Genomic DNA, 22,191 nt, shown 5'->3' with positions numbered 1-22,191 from the left:
AGAGTTAGACCATAAGACTATAAAACATGGAAGCGGAATTAGGCCTTTTGGCTCATCGAGTCTGCTCTGCCATTTCATCATGGCTGATAAATTTTCCCTCTCAGCACCATTCTCCTGCCTTCTCCCATATCCATTCATGTCCTGACCAATCAAGAATCTATCAACCTCTGGCCTAAAGTATATCTAAAGACTTGGCCTCCCTGCAGCAACAAATTCCACAGGTTCACCACTCTCCGGTTAAAGAAAGTTCTCATCTGGTGTTGGAGCTGGCTGAATGTATCACCTTCTTCAGCCTCTTGCGATCCTGTGCATTCGTGCCTCCAGACCAGATGCTAATGCATCCAATCAAAATGCTCTCCAGAGTACAAGATGCAAGACTGGGCTCCATCAACTACAGCAGAAGGGAAACTACTTCTGTAAAAAGGAGGAATTTTCTGATGGCCTGGAGCAGAAAACCATATCTCAAGTGCAGATGTGCTTAAGGCAAGAGACAATTTCGGAAAAAAAAACTGAATGGAGAAGTCTTCTGATAATTGGTTCTTTCTTTCAGGTGATATTTTGGGACCTTCCATTAATGGCTTGGAAAACCTGCTTCAGATGCCCTATGGCTGTGGTGAACAAAACATGATTATGTTTGCTCCAAACATCTACATCATGCAGTACTTGATGTCTGTAAGCCAAGTGACTGAGGAGATAAAGGAAAAAGCGTTGTTCTTCATGGTCCAAGGTGGGTAAATTGGTTTATCATTGTTTCAAGTACCAATGTACAGAGAAAAACTTGTCTTGTTAAATTAATAACTTGGTAAATTCAAGATTCAATGATTCAAGAGGTTCAAGATTGTTTAATGCCATTTCCAGTGCACAAGTGTAAAGGAGATTGAAATATTTGCTACTCCAGATCCGCTGCAGCACAAAAAAAACATAATAGGATAAAGAACCCAATAATAATGAAAAAGCACAATAAATATTATTATTCAAGTTTATTATTGTCCTATATACTGAGATAAGGTGAACAACTTGTCTTGGTAGATTGGTAAAATTGCGAGTTGTATTTGGTAAACTGGTAAATAGGTTTATTATTCTTATATGTACTGAGACGCAGTGAAAAATTCTGCATGCCATCCATACAGATCTTTTCATTACACAGTGTATTGAGGCAGTACAAGGGAAAACAATAATAGAATTCAGAATAAAGTGTTAACGTTTCAGAGAGAGTGCAGTGCAGGCAGACAATAAGGTGGAAGGTCATAATGAGGTAAAAAGTGAGGAGTACATCTTACTTTGCGAGGGGCCGTTTAATTGTCTTATAACAGTGGGATAGAAGCTGTCCTTGAGCCCGATGGGATATGCTTTCAGGGTTTTGCGTCTTCTGCCCATTGAAACAGGGGAGGAGAGAGGATGTCTGGCTTCTGCCTTCATTTTCTGTCCTGATGAAGGTCTCAGCCCAAAATGTCGACTGTTTATTTCCCTCCACAGATGCTATTTGACCAGCTGAGATCCTCCAGCATCTTGTGTGTGTTGTGAGAAAATTCCGGAGAGGGAGGGGTCTGTGATTCTGTTGGCTGCTTCACCGAGGCAGTAAGTAATATAGACAGTGTCCATGGAGTAGAGTATGGTTTCCATTCGGTGCTAGGTTCACAACTCTCTGCAGTTTCTTGCAGTCTTGGGCACAGCAGTTGCCATACCAAGGCATGGTACATATGAATAGGATGCTTTCTACGGTGCCTCAGTAAAAGTTAGTGAGGGTCAAAGCGAACATGCCAAATTGTTTTGGTATTTTGAAGAAGTAGAGATGCTGGTGAGTGTTCTTGGCAGTGGTACCTACATGATTAGAATGGCACAACCACATTTGTATTATAATATCGTCATGAGTGTTTCACACGCGTTTTTTATCCTGAGGATCAGTGAAAAGCAGGTCAGCCATTCACCTCACCCAAATAGTCAAGAGCCATGATAGTGTAGTGGTTAGCGCGATGCTATTACAGCTCGGCGCGTTGGAGTTCAGAGTTCAATTCCAGCCCCTTCTGTAAATAGCTTGTTGTCTTCCCCGTGAAAGTGTGGATTTCCTCCAGGGTTCTTGTTTCCATCCACTTTCCAAAGACATATTGGTTGGTAGGTTAGTTAGCCATTGCAAATTGTCCTGTGATTGGGCTCGAGTTAAATAGGTGGGCTGCTGGGCGACGCGGCTTGTTGGGCCAGAAGGGTCAATTCCGCGCTATATCTCTAAATAAATAAAATAAATTTGCATTGCACAGTTCCCAACCTTTAGCTCTGACACCCAGTTTCCCAATCCCATCTGTACGTTGCAGGAGTTTCAGATTATGCTTTCAAATTTACTATGATCTTCTCAGGAAGATCTCCCTGCTCTCTACTGAAGTCCAACGAGAAGTTTGTCCCATTCAGAGTTCTGCCATGTTAACTGCATCACAATGAAAAGCATGTGATCTTTTGTTTTACCTTTCACTCAACAAATTGTTAGTCAAAGTCCCATGTAATGGACACAGTATAAAGACGCTGTCACTTCAGCAGTGAGGTAATTCAGACTGACGTGCTCAAAGTCCGTGATTAGAGACAGCAGGGAGGGCTTGTGAGTCAGGTGGGGGGGGATTCAGAAGTAGGAAGGGGTGAAGTTGAGGTGTGTTTTGAAGGATGATGAGTTTGACTGTGAAATGTCACTGGATCAAGGTTGAATGATTGTAGGGGGAAGTCATTTGGAATCAGAATCAGGTTTATCATAAGCTAGTACGACATAGGAGCAGAATTAGGCCATTTGGCCCATTGAGTCTGCTCTGCCATTCAATCATGGCTGATCCTTTTTTCCCCTCCTCAGCCCCACTTCCATGCCTTATTCCCGTAGCCTTTGATTCCATTTCTACTCAAGAACCGATCAAGCTCTGCTTTAAATACACCCAACGACCTGGGCTCCACAGCTGCCTGTGTTAATAAATTCCACAAGTTTACTGCCCGCTGGATAAAGAAATTTCTTTGCATCTCTAAATGGACATCCCTCTATCCTGAGGCTGTGCCCTCTTGTCCTAGACTCCCCCACCATAGGAAACATCCTTTCCGCATGTGTAGCATGTTTAGGCCTTTCAACATTCGAAAGGTTTCAATGAGATCCCCCATCTTCCTTCTAAATTCCAGTGTGTACAGACCCAGAGCCATCAACATTCCTCATATGATAACCGTTTCATTCCTGGAATCATCCTTGTGAACCTCCTCTGACCCCCCTCCAATGCCAGCGTCTCTTTTCTTAGATGAGGAGCCCAAAACTGTTCATAATTCTCAAAGTGAGGCCTCACCAATGCCTTATAAACCTCAGCATCACATCCCTGTTCTTGTATTCTAGACCTCTTGAAATGAATGCGAACATTGTGTTTGCCTTCCTCACCACCGACTCTACCTGCAAGGTTGTTATGCACCAGGACTCCCAAGTTGCTCTGCATCTCAGATTTTTGGATTTCCTCCCCATTTAAAAAATTGTCTGCACATTCATTTCTTCTAACAAATTGCATGACCATGCATTTTCCAACATTGTATTTCATTTGCTACTCTCTTGCCCATTCTCCTAATATGTCTAAGTCCTTCTGCAGCCTCTCAACACTACCTGTCCCTCCGCCAATTCTGCAAACTTGGCAACAAAGCCATCTATTCCATCATCTAAATCATTGATATACAACATAAAAAGAAGTGGTCCCAACACCGACCCCTGCGGAACACCACTAGGCAATGGCCTTTTATTCCCTCTCACCTCTCCTACCAATCAGTCAATGTTTTCACCATGCCAGTAACTTTCATGTAATACCATGAAACTTGGTAAGCAGCCTCATGTGTGGCACCTTGTCAAAGCCTTCTGAAAGTCCAAATATACAACATCCACTACATCCCCTTTATCTATCATACTTGTAATCTCCTCAAAGAATTCCAACAGGTTTCTCATGCAAGATTTTCCCTTAAGGTAGCCATACTGACTTTGTCCCATCTTCTCCTGTGTCACCAAGTACTCCATAACCTCATCCTTGATAATTGACTCTAACATCCTCCCAACCACTGAGCTCAGGCTAACTGGTCTATAATTTCCTTTCTGCTGCCTTCTTCCTTTCTTAAAGAGTGAAGTAACACATGCAATTTTGCAGTCCCCCAGCACCATGCCAGAGTCCAATAATTTTTAAAAGATCATTACCGATGCCTCCTCAATCTCTACCACTACCTCTTTCAGAACCCTAGGGTGTAGTTCATCTGGCCCAGATGACTTATGTACCCCTAGGTCTTTCAGCTTTTTGAGCACTTTCTCCCTTGTAACATGAACTGCACTCACTTCTCTTCCCCCACACCCTTCAACATTCATTTTGTTCACCTGCCATCTCCTTATCCCCTGTTATTATTTCTCCAGCTTCATTTACTAGTTGTCCTATATCCACTCTCATCTCCCTTTTATTTTTTACATACTTGAAAAAGCTTTTACTATCCACTTTGATATTGTTTGCTAGCTTGTTTTCATATTTCATCTTTCCCCTCCCAATGACTCTTTCAGTTGCTCTCTGTAGGTTTTTAAAAGCTTCTCAATCTTTTGTTTTCCCATGTCTGCTCCTTTGCTTTTACATTAGCTTTGACTTCCCTTGTCAGCCACGGTTGTACTATTTTGCCATTGAATATTTCTTTGTTTTTGGAATACATCTATCCAGCACCTTCCTCATTTTTCCCAGAAGTTCATGCCATTGGTGCTCTGCTGTCATCTTTACCAGCATCTCCTTCCAATTTATTTTGGCCAGCTCCTCTCTCATACCACTGTAATTTCCATTATTCTACTGAAATACTGCTTTGTCAGACTTTACTCTCTATCTATCAAATTTAAGGTTGAACTCAATCAGATTGTGATCACTGTCCCCTAAGGGTTCTTTTACCTTGAGCTTCCTAATCACCTCCAGTTCATTATATGCCTCCTAACTTAGTATAGCTGATTCCCTAGTAGGCTCAATAATCAACTGCTTTAAAAAACCATCTCATAGGCACTCAACAAATTCATGCTCTTAAGATCCATTAACAGCCTGATTTTCCCAATTGACCTGCGTGTTGAAATCTCCCTTGACTGTAACATTGGCCTTTATCACGCCTTTTCTATTTCCTTTTGTAATCTGTGGTTCACATTCCAGCTACTCTTGGGAGGCCTGTATATAGCTGCCATCAGGATCCTTTTACCCTTGCAGTTTCTTCACTCACCCCTCAAGGATTCAACATCTTCCGATCCTATGACACATCCTTCTACTGATTTGATGCCATTCTTTACCAGCAGAGCCATGCCATCCCCACTTCCTACCTTCCTACCTTCCTATCCCTCGGATACAATGTGTAACCTTGGATATTCAGCCCCAAACTACAACCAGCCTTCAGCCACGACTCAGTGCTGATCGCAGCATCATACCTGACAATATGTAATAGTACAACAAGACATTCCACCTATTTCTTATTCTCTGTGCATTGAGATATAACACTTCGAACTATATTTGCTACATTTTTTGATTCTGCATCCCTAATGTGCTGATATTCACCCTGCTGGCTGCAATTTTGTCCTATCATCTGCTTGCCCTTTCTGACGGTACAACTGCATGATATCTTTGCTTTTTTGCCATCCTTCCTATCCTGAGTCCCTTCACTCCAGTTCCCACCCATCTACCAAATTGGTTTAAACTCTCCCCAACAGCTTAACCCTGCACATGAGAAAATTGGTCCCCATCCTGTTCATGTGCAAACCTTCACAGACATATGTTGGGAAATTTGTTGTTTTGCCGCAGCAGTACAGTGCAAGAGATAATAATAAAAACTATAAGTTACAAAAGTTACAAGAGTGGAAAAATGAATTGTGAGGAATTGATTCATGGACTATTCAGAAACCTGGTGGTGGAGAGGAAGGAGTTGTTCCTGAATTGTTGAGCGTGGGTTTTCAGGTTCCTGTACGTCCTTCCTGCTGGTAGTAAAGAGAAGAGGTCACGTCCCTGATGGTGAGAATCAGAATCAGAATCAGGATTATTGTATGCAAAATGAGAGCAAATATAGTGAGGAAACATTCATGGGTTCCATGTCCATTTAGAAATCTGATAGCGGAAGGGAAAGAGCTGTCCCTGTAGCATTGAGTGTGTGTCTTCCTGTTCTTGTTCCTCACCTCTAATAGTAGTAATAAGAAGCGAGCATGTCCTGGCTGATGGGCGTTCTCAGTGGTGGACGCTGCCTTTTCGAGGCATTGCCTTTTGAAGATGTCCTGGTTTCTCGGGAGATCAGTGCCATGTTGGAGCTGACTGAGTTGTAACGCTGTGCAGCTTTTTCCAATCCTCTTGAAAGATCACTACTAATGCATCCACAATCTCTTCAGCTACTTCTTTTAGAATCCTGAGCTATGATCCACCTGGACCGCGTGACTTATCTACCTCCAGACCTTTCAGGTTCTGGCATACTGCTGATGTCTTTCACAGTGAAGGCTGATTAAAAACACTCATTTAATTTGTCCGCCATTTCCTTGTCCCCCGTTACTACTTTTTCAGCATTATTTTCTACCAGTCCAATATCCACTCTTGCTCTTCTTTTACTCAATTTATATATCTGAAACATCTTTCTGTATTCTCTTTTATATTATTCTCTAGCTTCATTTCATATTTCATCCTTCTCTCTATTGCTTTTTAGTGATCTGTTGGTTTTTTAAAAGTTTCTCATCCTGTGACATCAGGCTAATTTTTGTTGCATTATTTGCCATCTCATTTGCTCTTATGCTGTCTTGGCCTTCCCTTGTCAGCAAAGAATTGTCACTCTCCCTTTAGAATACTTCTTCACCTTTGGGATGCATCTGTCCTGTGTCATCCAGATTGCTCCTAGAAACTCCAGCCATTGTTGTTCTGACATCATCCCTGCTGGTATCCCCTTTCAACCAAACTTGGCGAGCTCCTCTCTCATGCCTCTGTAATTCCCTTTACACCATTGTAATACTGATACATCTGACTTTAGTTTCCCCCTCTCAAACCGCAGGGTACATTCATTCTACCATATTATGCTCACTGTCTTCTAAGGGTTCCTTTACCATAAGCTCCCTAATCAAATCTACCTCATTATACAATAACCAATCCAGAATTGTTTTTACCCTAGTGGGCTCAACCACAAGCTGCTCTAAAAGGCATTTTGTGGACATCCTACACATTTCCTGTCTTCCTGATCTATCTACATATTGAAATCCCCCATGACTATCGTAACATTGTCCTTTAGGCATACCTTTTATATATCCCTTTGTAATTTGTAGTCCAATTTCTACTGTTTGGAGGCCTCTATATAACTTACGTCAGGATTTTTTTTACCTCTGCAATTTCTTAAATCTACCCACAAAGATTATAAATTTTCCAACCTTATGGCACTTCTTTGTATGGATTTGATTTAATTTTTTACTAACAGAGCTACCCCCCCCCACCTATTTCCCTGTCCCTTTGAAACAATGTTATCCTTGGATGTTTAGCTCCCAGCTATAGACTTATTTAGCCGCAACTTAGTGATGCCCACAACATCATACCTGCCAATCTCTAACTGTGCTACAAGATCATCTAACTTTTCCGTATAGGATTATGAGGACATGTAGTCCTCTTTTATTGTCATTTAGTAATGCATGCATTAAGAAATAACACAATATTTCATTATACTGAGTGCATTCAAATTTACACCTTCACTCATGTATTCAACCCCCCTTTCAATTTTCCCCTATGTTATACTTCATCTCATCCTACTGACTGTAATTTTGCCCTATAATCTGCCTGTTCTTCCTCACAGTCTCACTACACACGGCATATACTTGAATACCAACTGCCCCATCCTCAGCCCTATCTCCCTGCCAGATTAGTTTAAACCATCCCCAATTGCTCTCGCGAACTTACCTGAAAAGATATTGGTCTCCCTTGGGTTCAGGAGTAACCTGTCCTTTCTGTACAGGCCTTACTTTTCCCAGAAGAGATCAGAAACCCATGTCCCCTGCATCATTCTTCAGCCACGCATTCATCTGCCAAATCATCCAATTCTTACACTCAGTGGTGTGTTCAGTCCAGAGATTACTACTATAGAAGTCCTACTTCTCTGCTTTCTACTTAACTTCCATTATTCTCCCTTCAAGCCATCATACCTTCTCCTTCCTATGTCATTGGTACCAATGTGAACCATGATTTCTGGCTGTTCACCCACTGCCTTTAGATTGCTGTGTACCTGACCCATCTGGGAAGCAACAAGCCATCTTGATGTAACTTTCATGTCCACAGAATCTCCTATCTGTTCCAATAGCTCTGCAGTCCCCTATCACTACTGCATTTCTCTCCTCCCCCTTCCCTTCTGAGCCACGGAGCCAGGCTCCTTGTCAGAGACCCAATCACTCAGCGTCTCTCTGGTAAGTCACCCCCCCCAACACTATCAAAAGCAATATACTTATCATTGAGGGGAATGGCCACAGGGGTAACCCCTGCAACTTAGCAGTGACTTCCTCCCTTTAGCTCTTATCCATCACCTCCTCTTTTTCCCATATGAGCTGAATGTCATTAAGCTACAGATCCAGTTCCTTAACATGGTCTCTAAAGAGCTGCAGATCGATGCACTTTGTGCAGATGTAGTTAACAGGGATAACAGAGGAGTGCAGAGTTCCCATCTCTCACACAAAGAGCATACCACTAGCCTGCACATTCTCAAAGCACTACTATGTACAAATAGAGAAAGAAAGAGAAAAAAAAATGCCAAAGCCTCCCACTCTAACCCTGGACCATTCCAACAATGACCACTCCAACAATGACTGGTCCATTTACACCTCGCTTTTTTTTTATTGGCCTTTGATAAGTTACTAATAACCCAAGCAATCTGCCACTCCACAGAGAAGTTCCAATAGGTCCTGCTCACTTTTAAAACAGGCATACAAACTCCACAAAGAACTGTCTTCAACTCTCTCTTACTCTGTGATTTCCTACTCACAGGCAAGTTCTGACACACCCCATTCATCATCCACTGGAATGCTTTAGATTAAACTATTCAATCTTCTTTGAGCAGAGACCTCATTGACATGTTGAGTGTTGCCCACTGCATCACTGTACTAAGGTGAGGTTTACTGTTCCCTGTGTGATTGGAAGGGGAATTGCTGAGGACCTAGAAAAGTTGATGCGGTCTGGCCAACTTGTTGGGTCATAGTGAACTGAGGAAAAAACATTTCTTCACAGTGTGAGTGTGAGGACAGGAAGAGAGAGAGATATTTTGCTAGATAGCTAGTTAGAGAGAGAAAGAGAAAGAGAGAGAGGAGGAGGGAGGGAAGCGGTGAGAGAGAGGGAAGGAGAAAGTCTGAGTGAGAAGGGGAGAGAGATAGTGTAAGAGAGAGAAAGAGGAAGAGATGGAGGAGAGGAGAGAAATGGGAGTAGGAGAGAGAGGAGAGAGTGTCAAAGGAGATGGAGAGAAGGAGACAGAGAAAGGCAGGAAAAATGTGAGAGGGAAAGCCGAGAGATAGAAAGAGAGAAGGAGACAAAGAGGAGAAACAAAAGAAGGGAGAGATAGAAAAGAGGAGAGAGAGACTGAAAGGAGAGAAAGACAAAGAATAGGGTGAGAGAGAGAAGGAAGGAGAGAAACAGTGAGGGAAAGAAAGAAAGCAACCAACAGGAGAGTCACGGCATGAGAGGCAGAGAGCAAAACACTTAACTGGAGCAGATAACGTACAGTCTGCTGGAGGGGTAGAGGGTCAAGTAGAACCTATGGAGGCAGAGAGCTGGTTGACATTTTGGGTCAGGTTGGGTCCCTTCACCAGGACTGGAGCAAGTACTGTAGTGGGTTCTGTTTGTGCACTGAGTAACCCTTCAGGAGACAAATAAATGTTTGTTTTTTATCCCCTCGTGATCCAGCAAGCCAGTTACTAATTATTCATTGAGCCTGAGTGGCTTATAAGGTCACTTGATGACAATGATGAGACAGGCACACTGGTGTGGCTGGAGTCACACAGACTGAGTAAAGGCAGCAGTTTCCTGAAGATTCCAGATGGATTCTTGCAATTCAGTGGTTTCCTGGTCATGCTGCAGAATTAGGCTTTTTTTTAAAAAATCCAGATTGATTTAATTAAGTGTATTTAAATTTCCCAGCTGCTGTGAGATTTGAACCCATATTCTTGGGTCATTTATTCCAATCCAAGTTATTTCGCCCAAGCCATCAGGCAGATCATCACCTCCACCCCGCACCACTACATCCACATCAGCTACTCCTCTCCACAGCCCCCTCAGCACCGTCCATCCCCCCCATGAACTGCCACTTTACACTTACATTCCACATCTCATCCCTACACTGACAGTCACTGTCCTACGTTGTTTCCATATGTCCTTCTGCTGCCTGGACCAGTTCATCTTGCCAAGAGCCACCTTGTCACTTTATCAGTTCCCGTCAGCGTCGCCTTATGTACAGATACTCCTGCACCTAGTGTCAAAGATTCAAAGTACATTTATCATCAAAGTATGTATGCAGTATGCAACTCTGAGATTTGTCTCTCCGCAGGCAGCCACAAAGCAACGCAATACCATGGAATGCATTCTATGAAAACATCAAACACTTCACATACATACAACCAGTCTTTGTACTTAGAACCAAACAGAACTTCATTGTCATTGCCCAAGACAACGAGATTGCATTATGATTGCTAATGTTATGTGTATACGACCACAATAAGTTACTTGTACATTGTGTTTTACAAGATTTGCTTTCATATTTGTGTTTATTGTGTTTTTCATGGTACACGGAGCTTGGAAAAATAGGGGGCTATGCACTAGGAAAATTCGAGGCAGTTTCTAGTTTTGCAGGGTCGACACAACATTGTGAGCCGAAGGGCCTGTAATGTAAATTTCTATGTTCACGCTTATTGTGGGTTTTTATTTTCTGCTGCATCAGATCCAGGGTAACAATCATTTTGTTCTCCTTTACTCTTACTGTGGGGCGGTACCACTCTCTCCCTTGTTAGTGAGAGAGCGAGCCTATGGCAGGTCAAAGTGCTGGTTTATGGACTTCAGTTTTTGATGCACTCTACATCATGGTTTCTTTGGAGGTTTTGTTATGGCTTGGTTGGTGGATGGTGGGGGTGTGAAATGTTGATTCTTCCCTCTGGAACAAGTGGGGGGAGCTCTGGGATTCTAACATTTTTCTGTCATTCATTCTCTGGGGTTTTTCTTCTGTTCTGTGGATATCTGTGAAGGGTAAGAATTTCAGGCTGTATACTGTATACATTCTCAGATACTAAATAGAACCGTTGACCCATTTAACCGTTGAAGAATAATAATAAATAATCTTGAATCTTGAATCCTAAACCTCTGCACCAACTACAATAATGTAACCAATATGTGAACATTCCCACAGTGCTCGCAAGTCAGAGGAACACATGACGGAACAGATCATTTGGATCTGGGAAGGCAGTGCAGTGTTCATTTCATTACTGGTTCCCCAGATGCATCTTAGGCACAGGAGCTGCATCTCGCTAGTTGCCCAGCAAATCGAGTTGTCCCATGAAAAATTACCATGGACACTATCCACCCTGCAAAGGTCCTTTTCCAAAAAGTTCCCTTCTGAAAAGCACTGTAGGACTATTAAAGCAAAAACTTCATGCCATCTTAAAAGTTTCTTCCCCCAGGTGGCTAATCCAGTTAGACCACCACCCTCTCTATTGCAGTCATCATTATGTTGCACTGTAAACACGTCAAATCATTTTTTATAATCAAGGATGAAGGATCAACTTTATTTGCCATGGAACATAGGGTGTTAGAGTAGAATAATGCCCTTCAGCCCACAATGTTATGCTGACCTTTCAAATAACTCCAAAGTTAATCTAACCCTTCCCTCCCCCATAGCCCTCCACTTTTACTTTATCCACATGCCTACCTAGGAGTTTCTTAAATGCACCTAATGTATCTGCCTCTACCACCATCCCTGCCAGGGTGTTCCTTAGGTTAAGGGTGAAAGGTGAAAGGTTTAGGGGGAACATGAAGGGGAAACTTTTTCATTCGGGGGTAGTGAGAGTGTGGAATGAGCTGCCAGTGCAAGTGCTGTACGCAAGCTCGATTTCAATGTTTAAGAGAAGTTTGGAGAGGTACTTAGATGGTAGGGGTATGGAGAGCTATGGTCTCAGTTCAGGTTGATGAGAGTAGGCAGAATGATGGTTCAGCACGGACTAGTTGGACCAAAAGGCTTGCTTCTGTTCGTAATGTAACAAAAACAACATTCAACAATTATAAAGAATAAAGAATTACATAATATAAAGTACATAAAGTACAAATATGGAATAAAACGTGTATAAATACATAAATACTAGTATGTATTCACAATGGAGACAATATTATACTGTTCATAATGCTGTTTTTGTTTGTAAGTACATTTTGTATTTATATATTTATGCACATTTTATTCCACATCTGTACTTTAACCAACTTTATTTTACATAATTCTTTATAATTGTTCAATGTCATTTTTTGTTGCATGTCGTGCCCGGACCAATACACCAGAACAAATTCCAAAGTCATGTAAATATTTATGGTGAATGAAGTTTAGCTGTGATCTTTAAGAAATAAATATTGACTGAGATATTTTCTTTCTTCTCTTATTCCAAATAGTTTCATCAGATTATATGAGTCTATTCAAGAGTTTAATAAATTTCTGGGTTAAATGTCTCATCTGAAACATAGAAAATTAAGCAATGTAGTTATCCTAGGTTTCAAAGTTCGAAGTTCAAAGTAAATTTATTATCAAAGTACCTATATATCACCATATACAACCCTGAGATTCATTTTCTTGTGGGCATTCACTAGTAAATACAAAAATAATCAAAACAAGCTAATAATAAATAAAAAAGTAATAAATATTGAGAACATAAGACGCAGAATCCTTGAAAGTGAGTCCATAGGTTGTGGGAACATCTCAGTGATGGGGTGAGCAAAGTTGAGTGAAGTTATCCCCTTTGGTTCAGGAGCCTGATGGTTAAGGGGTAATAGCTGTTCTTGAACCTGGTGGTGTGGGGCCTGAGGCTCCTGTAACCCCTTCGTGATAGCAGCAAGGAGCGAGCATGGCCTGAGTAGCAGGGGTCCTTGATGGATGCTGTTTTCCTGCGACAGTGCTCCATGTTAGGACAGCGCTCCATGTTCTAAGCGGGGTTTGAAAATACAATCTTCAAACAGACATTGACTTGGGATCCAGATTTCCCTATTTCATCCCTTACTCCTCATCCTCCTTACTCATCCAACTAAGTGTCACTATAGGTGGGACAGTGGCTTAGAGGGCAGCATGGTAACATAGTGGTTAGTGTAACACTTGAAAGCGTCAGTGACCTGGGTTCAATGTAGGTAAGGTGTTTTCACATTCTCCCCTTGCCTGTTTGTGTTTCCTCTGGGTGCTCCAGTTTCCACCCATGAGTCAAAATAGATGGGCTATTAAAACAAAAACTTCATGCCATTGTAAATGTTTCTTCCCCCAGACAGTTAATCTGATGAACCATCCTTGTTAGCCTCCCTACTCCCTTGATCTATTAGCCCGGTCACTGCACTGCACTGTAAACACTTTAAACCTTTTTTAATCCTGCTGTTTACATTGTAAGTACATACTGGTATTTATGTACTTATGCACATTTTATTGTATATCTCTACATTAAGCTTTAAGTTTATTTTTTATACAATTCATTATAATTGTTGAATGTTGTTGCTTTTTGTTGCACGTTACACCCTGACTAACACACCAGAGCAAATTACTAATATATGTAAACATATATGGCAAATTAAAGTTGATCCTAGATCCTAGTCAGTGACTGAGCACTTCTCTGAAGCATTCCTGTTTCATAGGTTACCAAAGGGAGTTAACGTACCAACGGACTGATGGCTCCTTCAGTGCCTTTGGAAACTCGGATTCTTCTGGAAGCACTTGGTAAGAAGATTTCTGGAGGGATAGGCTGGAAGGCCCCTTCCATATGTGGCTTCGATTACAAAGCTCTCATTCTCTCAACAGTGGAACCAGCCCAAAAAAACTCTGTGAGATTTATAGCTTACTTTTCCTCACTTAAATTCTTGAAGAATGTGGTGTGGATAACTACCAGAAGGGAATGCATTAGGAGGGAATAACCAGCACTGAGTGACTTTCCATCACTTCCAAATGGATTTAGTGGAGGGAGAGGCAGTGGCTGGTTTTCAGCTGGTGTTCTCTGGCAGATGTGGCCTCTTAGTTCTTAAATATTCTCTTTCTTTTTGCATTCATCCCATTCCTCTATTGCCTCTCTGTTCTCATTCTCTCCATCCTTTACACTTTCTGAGATTCTTCTGATCTTTTGTTCCCTCATCCTATGTGAAAAAGACAACAAACTGCACAAGTACAAAAAGAAATAATAATAATAATTAATAAACAATAAATATTGAGAACATGGGATGAAGAGTCCTTGAAAGTGAGTCCCTAGGTTGTGGGAATAGTTCCTGGGGTATTGGGGTGAGTGAAGTTGAGTGAAGTGATCCCCTCTGGTTCGAGAGCCTGATGTTTGAGAGGTAGTAACTGTTCCTGAACCTGGTGGTGTAGTTGTCTCCCCCTCTCTATCAGCCAATCAGTTTCTTTTGCTTTTTATTTCCTTAAGTCGAACTGTTGCTTACATAGAACATAGTACACTACAGCATAGTACCGGTCCTTCGGCCCAAAATGCTTTGCCGACCTTCCATCTTCAAGATAAATCTAACCCTAAAAATCTATCCTTGCCTTGCACATAACTCTCTATTTTTCATTCATAAATATGCTTGTCTAATAGATACTTAAATGCCCCTAATGTACCTGTCACTACCACCACCCCAGACAGGGCTTTCCATACACTTACCACTCTCTGTGTGGAGAACTTACCTCTGATATCCCCCTATATTTCCTCCAATCTTCTTAAAATTATCCCCCCTTGTATTGGCCATACCGCCCTGGGACTCACTCCAAAGAGAAAAGCCCTAGCTCACTCAACCTGGAGACATAGTCTCTAGTCCAGGCAACATGCCCTCACACTAATTACATGTTCACTTCTATTGTCTTCCTTTCACTTAGTAATTTCTACTGCTCTCTCTTTGTATCTCCCTCCTGTTAAAACAATAAGACACAGGAGCAGAATTAGGCTATTTGGCCTCAGGATTTTCACTCCTCAACCCCATGTTCCTGCCTTCTCAAGAACCTATCGACCTCAGCTTTAAATATAACCAATGACTTGGCCTCCACAACCTTCTACCAGATTCACAACCCTCTGGCTAAAGAAATCTCTGTTCTAAAGGGATGTTCTTCTATTCTGAGAAGGCCCTCTGGCCATAGACTTCTCCACTGTAAGAAACATCTTCCCAACTTCATGTTCTCATTCTTCCACATGCTTACAAGGTTGTTGCTTGGATTGAAGACCTGAGTTATAGGGAAAGGTTGAGGAGGATGAGGAGAGATTTGATAGAGATATACAAAACTATGGGAGAAATGGACAGGGTAAGTGCGAGTAGGCTTTTTCCACTGAGGTTGGGTGAGACTACAACTAGAGGTCATAGGTTAAGGGTGAAGGGTGAAATGTTTTAAGAGAATCTGAGGGGGAATGTTTAAATGTTTAAGGGGAATCTCACTCACTCAGAGAATGATGTGAGTGTGGAATGAGCAGCCAGCAGAAGTGATGGTTTCAATGCTGTAGTGTTCTATGACTCTTTGACTGTAAAACTAGTCCCCTTGGTCTACAGTTTTTTGTACCTCTAAGAAGGTGAAGTATCCAGATTAGTTGTTGTTCCCACTGCTCTCATAAGTTTTGTCTCCTGTCCGAGGCTGAGGTGGTTAGAATCAGTTGTTTGCATTTCCAAAGTGATGTAAGAATGCAAGGGACACACTCAGTGGCCATGTCATTAGGTACACCTGTACACCTGCTCGTTAATGCAAATATCTAACCAGCCAATCTTGAGGCAGCACCTCAATATATAAAAGCATGAAGACATGGTCAAGAGGTTCAGTTGTTGTTCAGACCGAACATCAGAGTGGGGAAGAAATGTGATCTATGTGACTTTGACCATGGAATGATTGTTGGTGCCCGATGGGTGGTTTGAGTATCTCAAAACTGCTGATCTCCAGGGATTTTCACACACAAGAGTCTTTAGAGTTTACAGCGAATGGTGTGAAAACAAAAAAAAAACATCCAGTGAGTGAAAGTTTTGTGGACAAAAATGCCTTGATTATGAGAGAGGTCAGATGAGAATGACCAGGTTGGTTCAAGCTGGCAGGAAGGTGACAGTCAATAAAATAACCACGCATTACAACAGTGGTGTTCAGAAGAGTCTCTCTGAATGTTCGATATGTCAAACAAAGTTTTGCTTATTTATTGAGATACAGCATGGAATAGGCCCTTCTGGCCTTTCAAGCCATGCCGCCCAGCATCCCCCCGATTTAATCCTAACCTAATCACGGGACAATTTGCAATAACCAAATAACATACCGGCTGGTGGGTCCTTAGACTGTGGGAGGAAACGGGAGCACCCGGAGGATCTACAAACTCCTCACAGGCAACACCAGGAAATGGTCCCAGTTGACTGTTCTGTAACCACTGCACTATCATGTCATCCCAAAGTGGATGGGCTGCAGCAGCAGAAGACCACAAACATACTCCCAGTGGCCACATTGTCGGGTACAGGAGGTTACCCAATAAAGTGGCCAATGAGTGAACATTGCATGCTTTGGAAATGTGGGACATCTGATGCATGAAAATTATGCTCCACTACTCCTCTGGGAAGACAGGGTGAAATACAGGGAGCTCTGACTCTTACACACGCAATGGTTTGTGACAGATGATTAAATCAGCATTTTTATGGCTAGGAAGACACAGAAAAAAGTAAGCAGCCTTCTGGTGTTCCGCATTTTACAAACACAAGAGGTTCTGCAGATGCCGGAAATCCAGAGCAGCACACACAAGATGTTGCAGGAACTCAGCAGGTCAGGCGGCATCTGTGGAGCGGAATAAAGTTAGTATTTTGGGCTGAGACCCCTCCCTTCCTTCCTGACCCTTACACCACTTGTGCTGGCAGCTCGCTCCACACTCTCACCACCCTCTGAGCGATGAAATTCCACCTCATTTTATAGACAATAGATATTAGGTGCAGGAGTAGGCCATTCGGTCCTTTGAGCCAGCACCGCCATTCACTGTGATCATGGCTGATCATCCACAATCAGTATCCAGTTCCTGCCTTATCCCCATAACCTTTGATTCCGCTATCTTTAAATGTTCCCCTTGAACATTTCACCTTTCACCCTAAACCCATGACCTCTAGTTCTTATCTCACCCAAATTCAGTGGAATCTTTTTGAGATGTATGAAATCATAAGGACTATAGATAGGGTGAATGGACACTGTCTTTTTACACAAAGTTAGGGTGGCAGAACTAGAAAGTTTAAAGTAAATTTATTATCAACGTACACGTATTGTCATCATGTACAACCCTGAGATCCATTTTCTTGTGGGAATATTCAATAAGTTCAATAACAATAACAGAAGCAATGAAAGACCACACCAACCAGTGTGCAAAAGACAATAAACTGTGCATTTTCATAAAGAAAGAAAAAAAGAAACAATTATAATAAAAATAATTTCATAAGCAATAAATATCGAGAACATGAGATGAAGAGTCCATGAAAGTGAGTCCATAGGTTGTGGGAATGTTTCAGTGATTTGGCAAGTGAAGTTGAGTAAAGTTACCCCTCTGGTTCAGGAGCCTGATGGTTGAGGGGTAGTAGCTGTTCCTGAACCTGGTGGTGTGAGTCCTGAGACTTCTGTGCCTTCCTTCTGATGGCAGCAGTGAGAAGAGTGCGTGGCCTGGGTAATGGGGTGTCTCTGATGATGGATGCAGCTTTACCACGACAACGCTCCGGGTAGATGTGCTCAGTGGTAGGGAGGACTTTGTCCGTGATGAAGTGGGCCGTATCCAGTACTTTCGTAGGATTTTCCAATCAAAAGCTTGGTGTTTCCATACCAGCCTGTCAATATTCTCCCCACAAAACACTAGAGAGTGTGGAGAGTGGTGGAGAGCTACAGGGCTTAGGTTTAATGTGAGAAGGGAAATATTTAATCAAGAGGAAATTTTTCCCTTATTTCTCTCCATAGATGTAGCCTGACCTGTTGAGTTTCTCCAGCATTTTATGTGTGTAATTTCATATTTCATGTCTACAATACCACACAGTGCACATGTTGTAGAATTTTCAAGCCATCACAAGCCTTTTAGAAAGGGAGCTCTTTAAACTTTGCAGATTTCTACTTCCACAAGCAATATTGTTTATCTACAGGGAGAGTACTTCAAAGATGAGGTTATGCAAAGTCAAATTTATTTTCCTTATCTGGATCTGTTAGGGTTTCTCACTTGTTTGCTTACTTGATAGTTCCAGTAACTTGACTGGAGTCACTGAGGCTGCGGGTGTTGGTATCTGGAACAACCCTTAATCCGCTGGGCGAACTCAGCAGACCGTGCAGCATCAGTGGAGGGAAGGGAATTAAAGGCAGGGTGGACCTTAGGAGAAGGGGAAAGAGGAGGGGCACCAGAGGGAGGTGCTGGGCAGGTGAGGAGAAGAGAAGGGGTAAGACGGGAACGAGAACGGGGAATGAAAAAGCAGAGAAGGGAGTGAGGAACACTACATGAATGAGGAAGAGCACGATATAGAAAAGAATGACTGAATAAAGAAACAGAAGTTAAGATAATCAGGGGATCACAGAGAAGGAGGGAAAGAGAGAAAATCTTAAAGGGCTAAATGAAAAGAGGAGGATGGTGGTGGAGAGGAAGCGAAGACTGAAGGAAGAGAGACAAACCCTGGCCAGAAGGACAATGAGGTAACTAAGGGGACCAATGAAGGTAAGGCGATGGATGTTGTCTGTATGGACTTCAGCAAGTCTTTGATAAGGTTCTGTGTGGCAGGATAGGACAAAAAAGATTCAGGGAAGCTAACAAGGTGGGTGGAAGAGAGTGGATATTGAAGTAAGAAGCTGGGTTCATCTTCCTCTGGTTCCCCTCCTCCTTCCCCATCCACCAATCTTCCACCTCACCTGGTCTCACCTATCACCCTTCAGCTTGTACTCATTCCCCTCCCCGCCCAACTTTTTATTCTGGCTTCTTCCCCCTTCCCTTCCTGTCCCGATGAAGGGTCTCGGCCTGAAACACCAACTACTTATTTCTCTCCACAGATGGTGCTTAACAAGCTGTGTTCCCTCCAGCATTTTGTGTGTGTTGCTGATTCAATTGTTTGTTTAAGTGCCTCTTATATATGGTTCCACACGATAGGTCATGGAAGGGAAGCCAAGGCAGTGGCAGTAAAAGAATATATGTTTGAATAGTTGTTTCCGCAATTTATATTACACTTGATGCTTCATATTGACTAATCCAAGCCTGAACCAAATATTTACATGACCTAACCACATCCTCAAGCCCAGAAGTTAATATCCCTGTGCCAGGAAGTTGAGAGTGAGCCAACCACTTCTTCCTTAGGTCCTTGAGCAATGCAAGCTGGCTGTCAGTCATCAATCTGCAGTAATCTAAGAGGTGATGGTAGAGGAAGATACATTAGGGACACTTAAGATACGTTCAGATAGGCACATGAAATGTGAAGAAAATGGAAGGATGTGCGTATTGTGTAGGCTGAAGAGATTAGCTTAGTTAGCCATTTGATGACTAATTTAATTGGTTCGACACAACATTGTGGGTGGGAGGGCCTGTCCTGAGCTGGACTGTTCCATTTTCTAACACGGATTTCCCAACACAAACTACTTTGATGCAAGATTCCCTACAGCATATGGACGTACATTCTTTCCCCCTACAATCCGGGTGTTTATCTTTCAGCAGCAAGTGCTGATTTATCAATCAAATTTTGGGATATAGAAATGCTAATGATAGAAATTGCATATGAAAACAATTTTCAAGTGTTTAAGAAGGCTTATGGTTTGTTAGACCATAAGACATAGGGCAATTGAGTCTGCTCTGCCATTTCATCATAAGACCGAAAGACCATAAGACATAGAATTGGACTATATGGCCCATCGAGTCTGCTTCGCCATTTAATCATGGCTGATTCCTTTCTCCCCTCCTCAACCCCACTCCCTGTCCTTCTCCCCCTAACCTTTGATGCCATGTGCAATCAAGAACCTACCAATCTCTGCCTTAAATACACCCAATGACCCTGGCCTCCACAGCTGCCTGTGGTAACAAATTCCACAAATTCTCTACCCTCTGGCTAAAGAAATTTCTGTTTTAAATGGACGGCCCTCTATCCTGAGGCTGTGCCCTCTTGTCCTAGACTTCCGCACCAGGGGAAACATCCTTTCCACATCTACTCTGTCCAGGCCTTTCAACGTTTGAAATGTTTCAATGAGATCCCTACTCATCCTTCTAAATTCCAGCGAATACAGACCCAGAGCCATCAAACGTTCCTCGTGTGATAACCCTTTCATTTCCAGAATCATCTTTGTAAACTGCCTCTGGACCCTCTCCACATCTCTTCTTAGATGAGGAGCCCAAAACTGTTCACAATACTCAAGGTGAGGCCTCACCAGTGCCTTATAAACCTCAGCATCACATCCCTGCTCTTGTATTCTAGACCTCTTGAAATGAATGCTAACATCGCATTTGCCTTCCTCACCCTCAATCTGCTAGTTAACTTTTAGGGTGTTCTGCATAAGGACTCCCAGGTCTCTTTGTGTCTCAGATTTTTGGATTTTCTCCCTGGTTATAAAATAGTCAGCACATTTATTTCTACTACCAAAGTGCATGACCATGCATTTTCCAACATTGTATTTGATTTGCCACTTTCTTGCCCATTCTCCTAATCTGTCTAAGTCCTTTTGCATCCTACCTGTTTCCTCAACACTACCTGCGCCTCCACCAGTCTTGGTATCATCTGCAAACCTGGCAACAAAACCATCTATTCCATCATCTAAATCATTGATATACAGCAGAAAAAGAAGTGTTCCCAATACCGACCCCTATGGAACACCACTAGTCACTGGCAGCCAACTAGACAAGGATCCTTTTATTCCCACTTGCTAACTCCTACCCATCAGCCAATGGTCTAACTATGTTAGTAGCTTACCTGTAATACCTTGGGCTCTTAATTGGTAATCAGCTTCATGTGTGGCATCTTGACAAGGTCCAAATATACAACATCCACTGCATTCCCTTTATCTGTCCTACTTGTCATCTCCTCATGGCTAATTTTAACCCCATTCTCCTGCTGCTCTGTAATCTTCAATGCCCTAACTAATCAGGAAACTAGCCTTACAGATACCCAATGACTTGGCCTCCGCAGCAAGACGCAAGACTCAAATGGGCCCAGTCAGCAGATGAAGTTGGAACAGTGCTGGTCTGAAGTCAAGACTATGATGTATCTGGTGTAAATTGTAATTGCTAGTGGTCGGTAAATAAGGCCTGGTTGTTTCCCATATTTCCAGTTCCGTTTCAATGACCCCAGCTCATATTATCCTGGACCCTGCCCTACATTCTCACCATCCCTGGGTAAATTTATTTCCCAGATCTCCACACTACACAGGATGTTTCAATTCTTAGGGTCACGGAGCACAACAGCACAGAGTCAGGCACTTTGGCCCATCTATTCTGTGCCAGTTTGCTGGTTCATCCCATCTACCTGCACCCACACCTCCATCCCTCTCTCATCCACGTACTTCTACAAACTCTTCTTAAATGTTAAGATCAAACCTGTATCCCCAACTTCCACTGATGACTCATCCTGCACTCGCACAACCCTGTGAGTGAGGAAGTTCCCCCTCACAATCCCCTTAAATTTTCACCTTCCACCCTTAATTATGGACTTTCACCCACACATTGTGACTTAAGACCATAAGACATAGGAGCAGAATTAGGCCATACGGCCCATCGAGTCTGCTCCACCATTCCATCATGGCTGATTTATTATTCCCCTCAACCCCAAACTCCTGCATTCACACCGTAACCTTTGATGCCCTGACTATTAAAGAATATATCAACCTTCAGTTTAAGTATACTCAATAACATAGGTTCCTCAACCCTCTGTTGCAATGAATTCCACAGATACTCTATCTTCTGGCTGAAAAAAATTCTTCCTCATCTCTGCTCTAAATGGATGTCCCATTATTTGGAGGCTGTGTACTCTGGTCCTAGGCTACCTCGAGAAAAGAAACATCTTCTTCACG

At 42.5% G+C, this 22,191-nt stretch overlaps 1 protein-coding gene across 1 annotated transcript in view; it reads left to right on the top strand.

Annotated features, from left to right (window-relative positions):
* The window catches only part of cd109 (CD109 molecule), a 255,125-nt gene that overhangs the window by 177,450 nt on the left and 55,484 nt on the right, over positions 1 to 22,191 (top strand). The window contains exons 23-24 of the mRNA XM_072267001.1: positions 551 to 727; positions 13,845 to 13,926. Of these exons, the coding sequence (XP_072123102.1) occupies positions 551 to 727; positions 13,845 to 13,926 (259 nt within the window). The remainder of the gene's footprint in view (positions 1 to 550; positions 728 to 13,844; positions 13,927 to 22,191) is intronic.

Source organism: Mobula birostris, chromosome 8 (genome assembly GCF_030028105.1).
Source record: "Mobula birostris isolate sMobBir1 chromosome 8, sMobBir1.hap1, whole genome shotgun sequence".
NCBI classification, from domain to species: domain Eukaryota; kingdom Metazoa; phylum Chordata; class Chondrichthyes; order Myliobatiformes; family Myliobatidae; genus Mobula; species Mobula birostris.
Note: the sequence above shows the minus strand (reverse complement) of the source record. Positions and strands in the feature narration are given on the sequence as shown.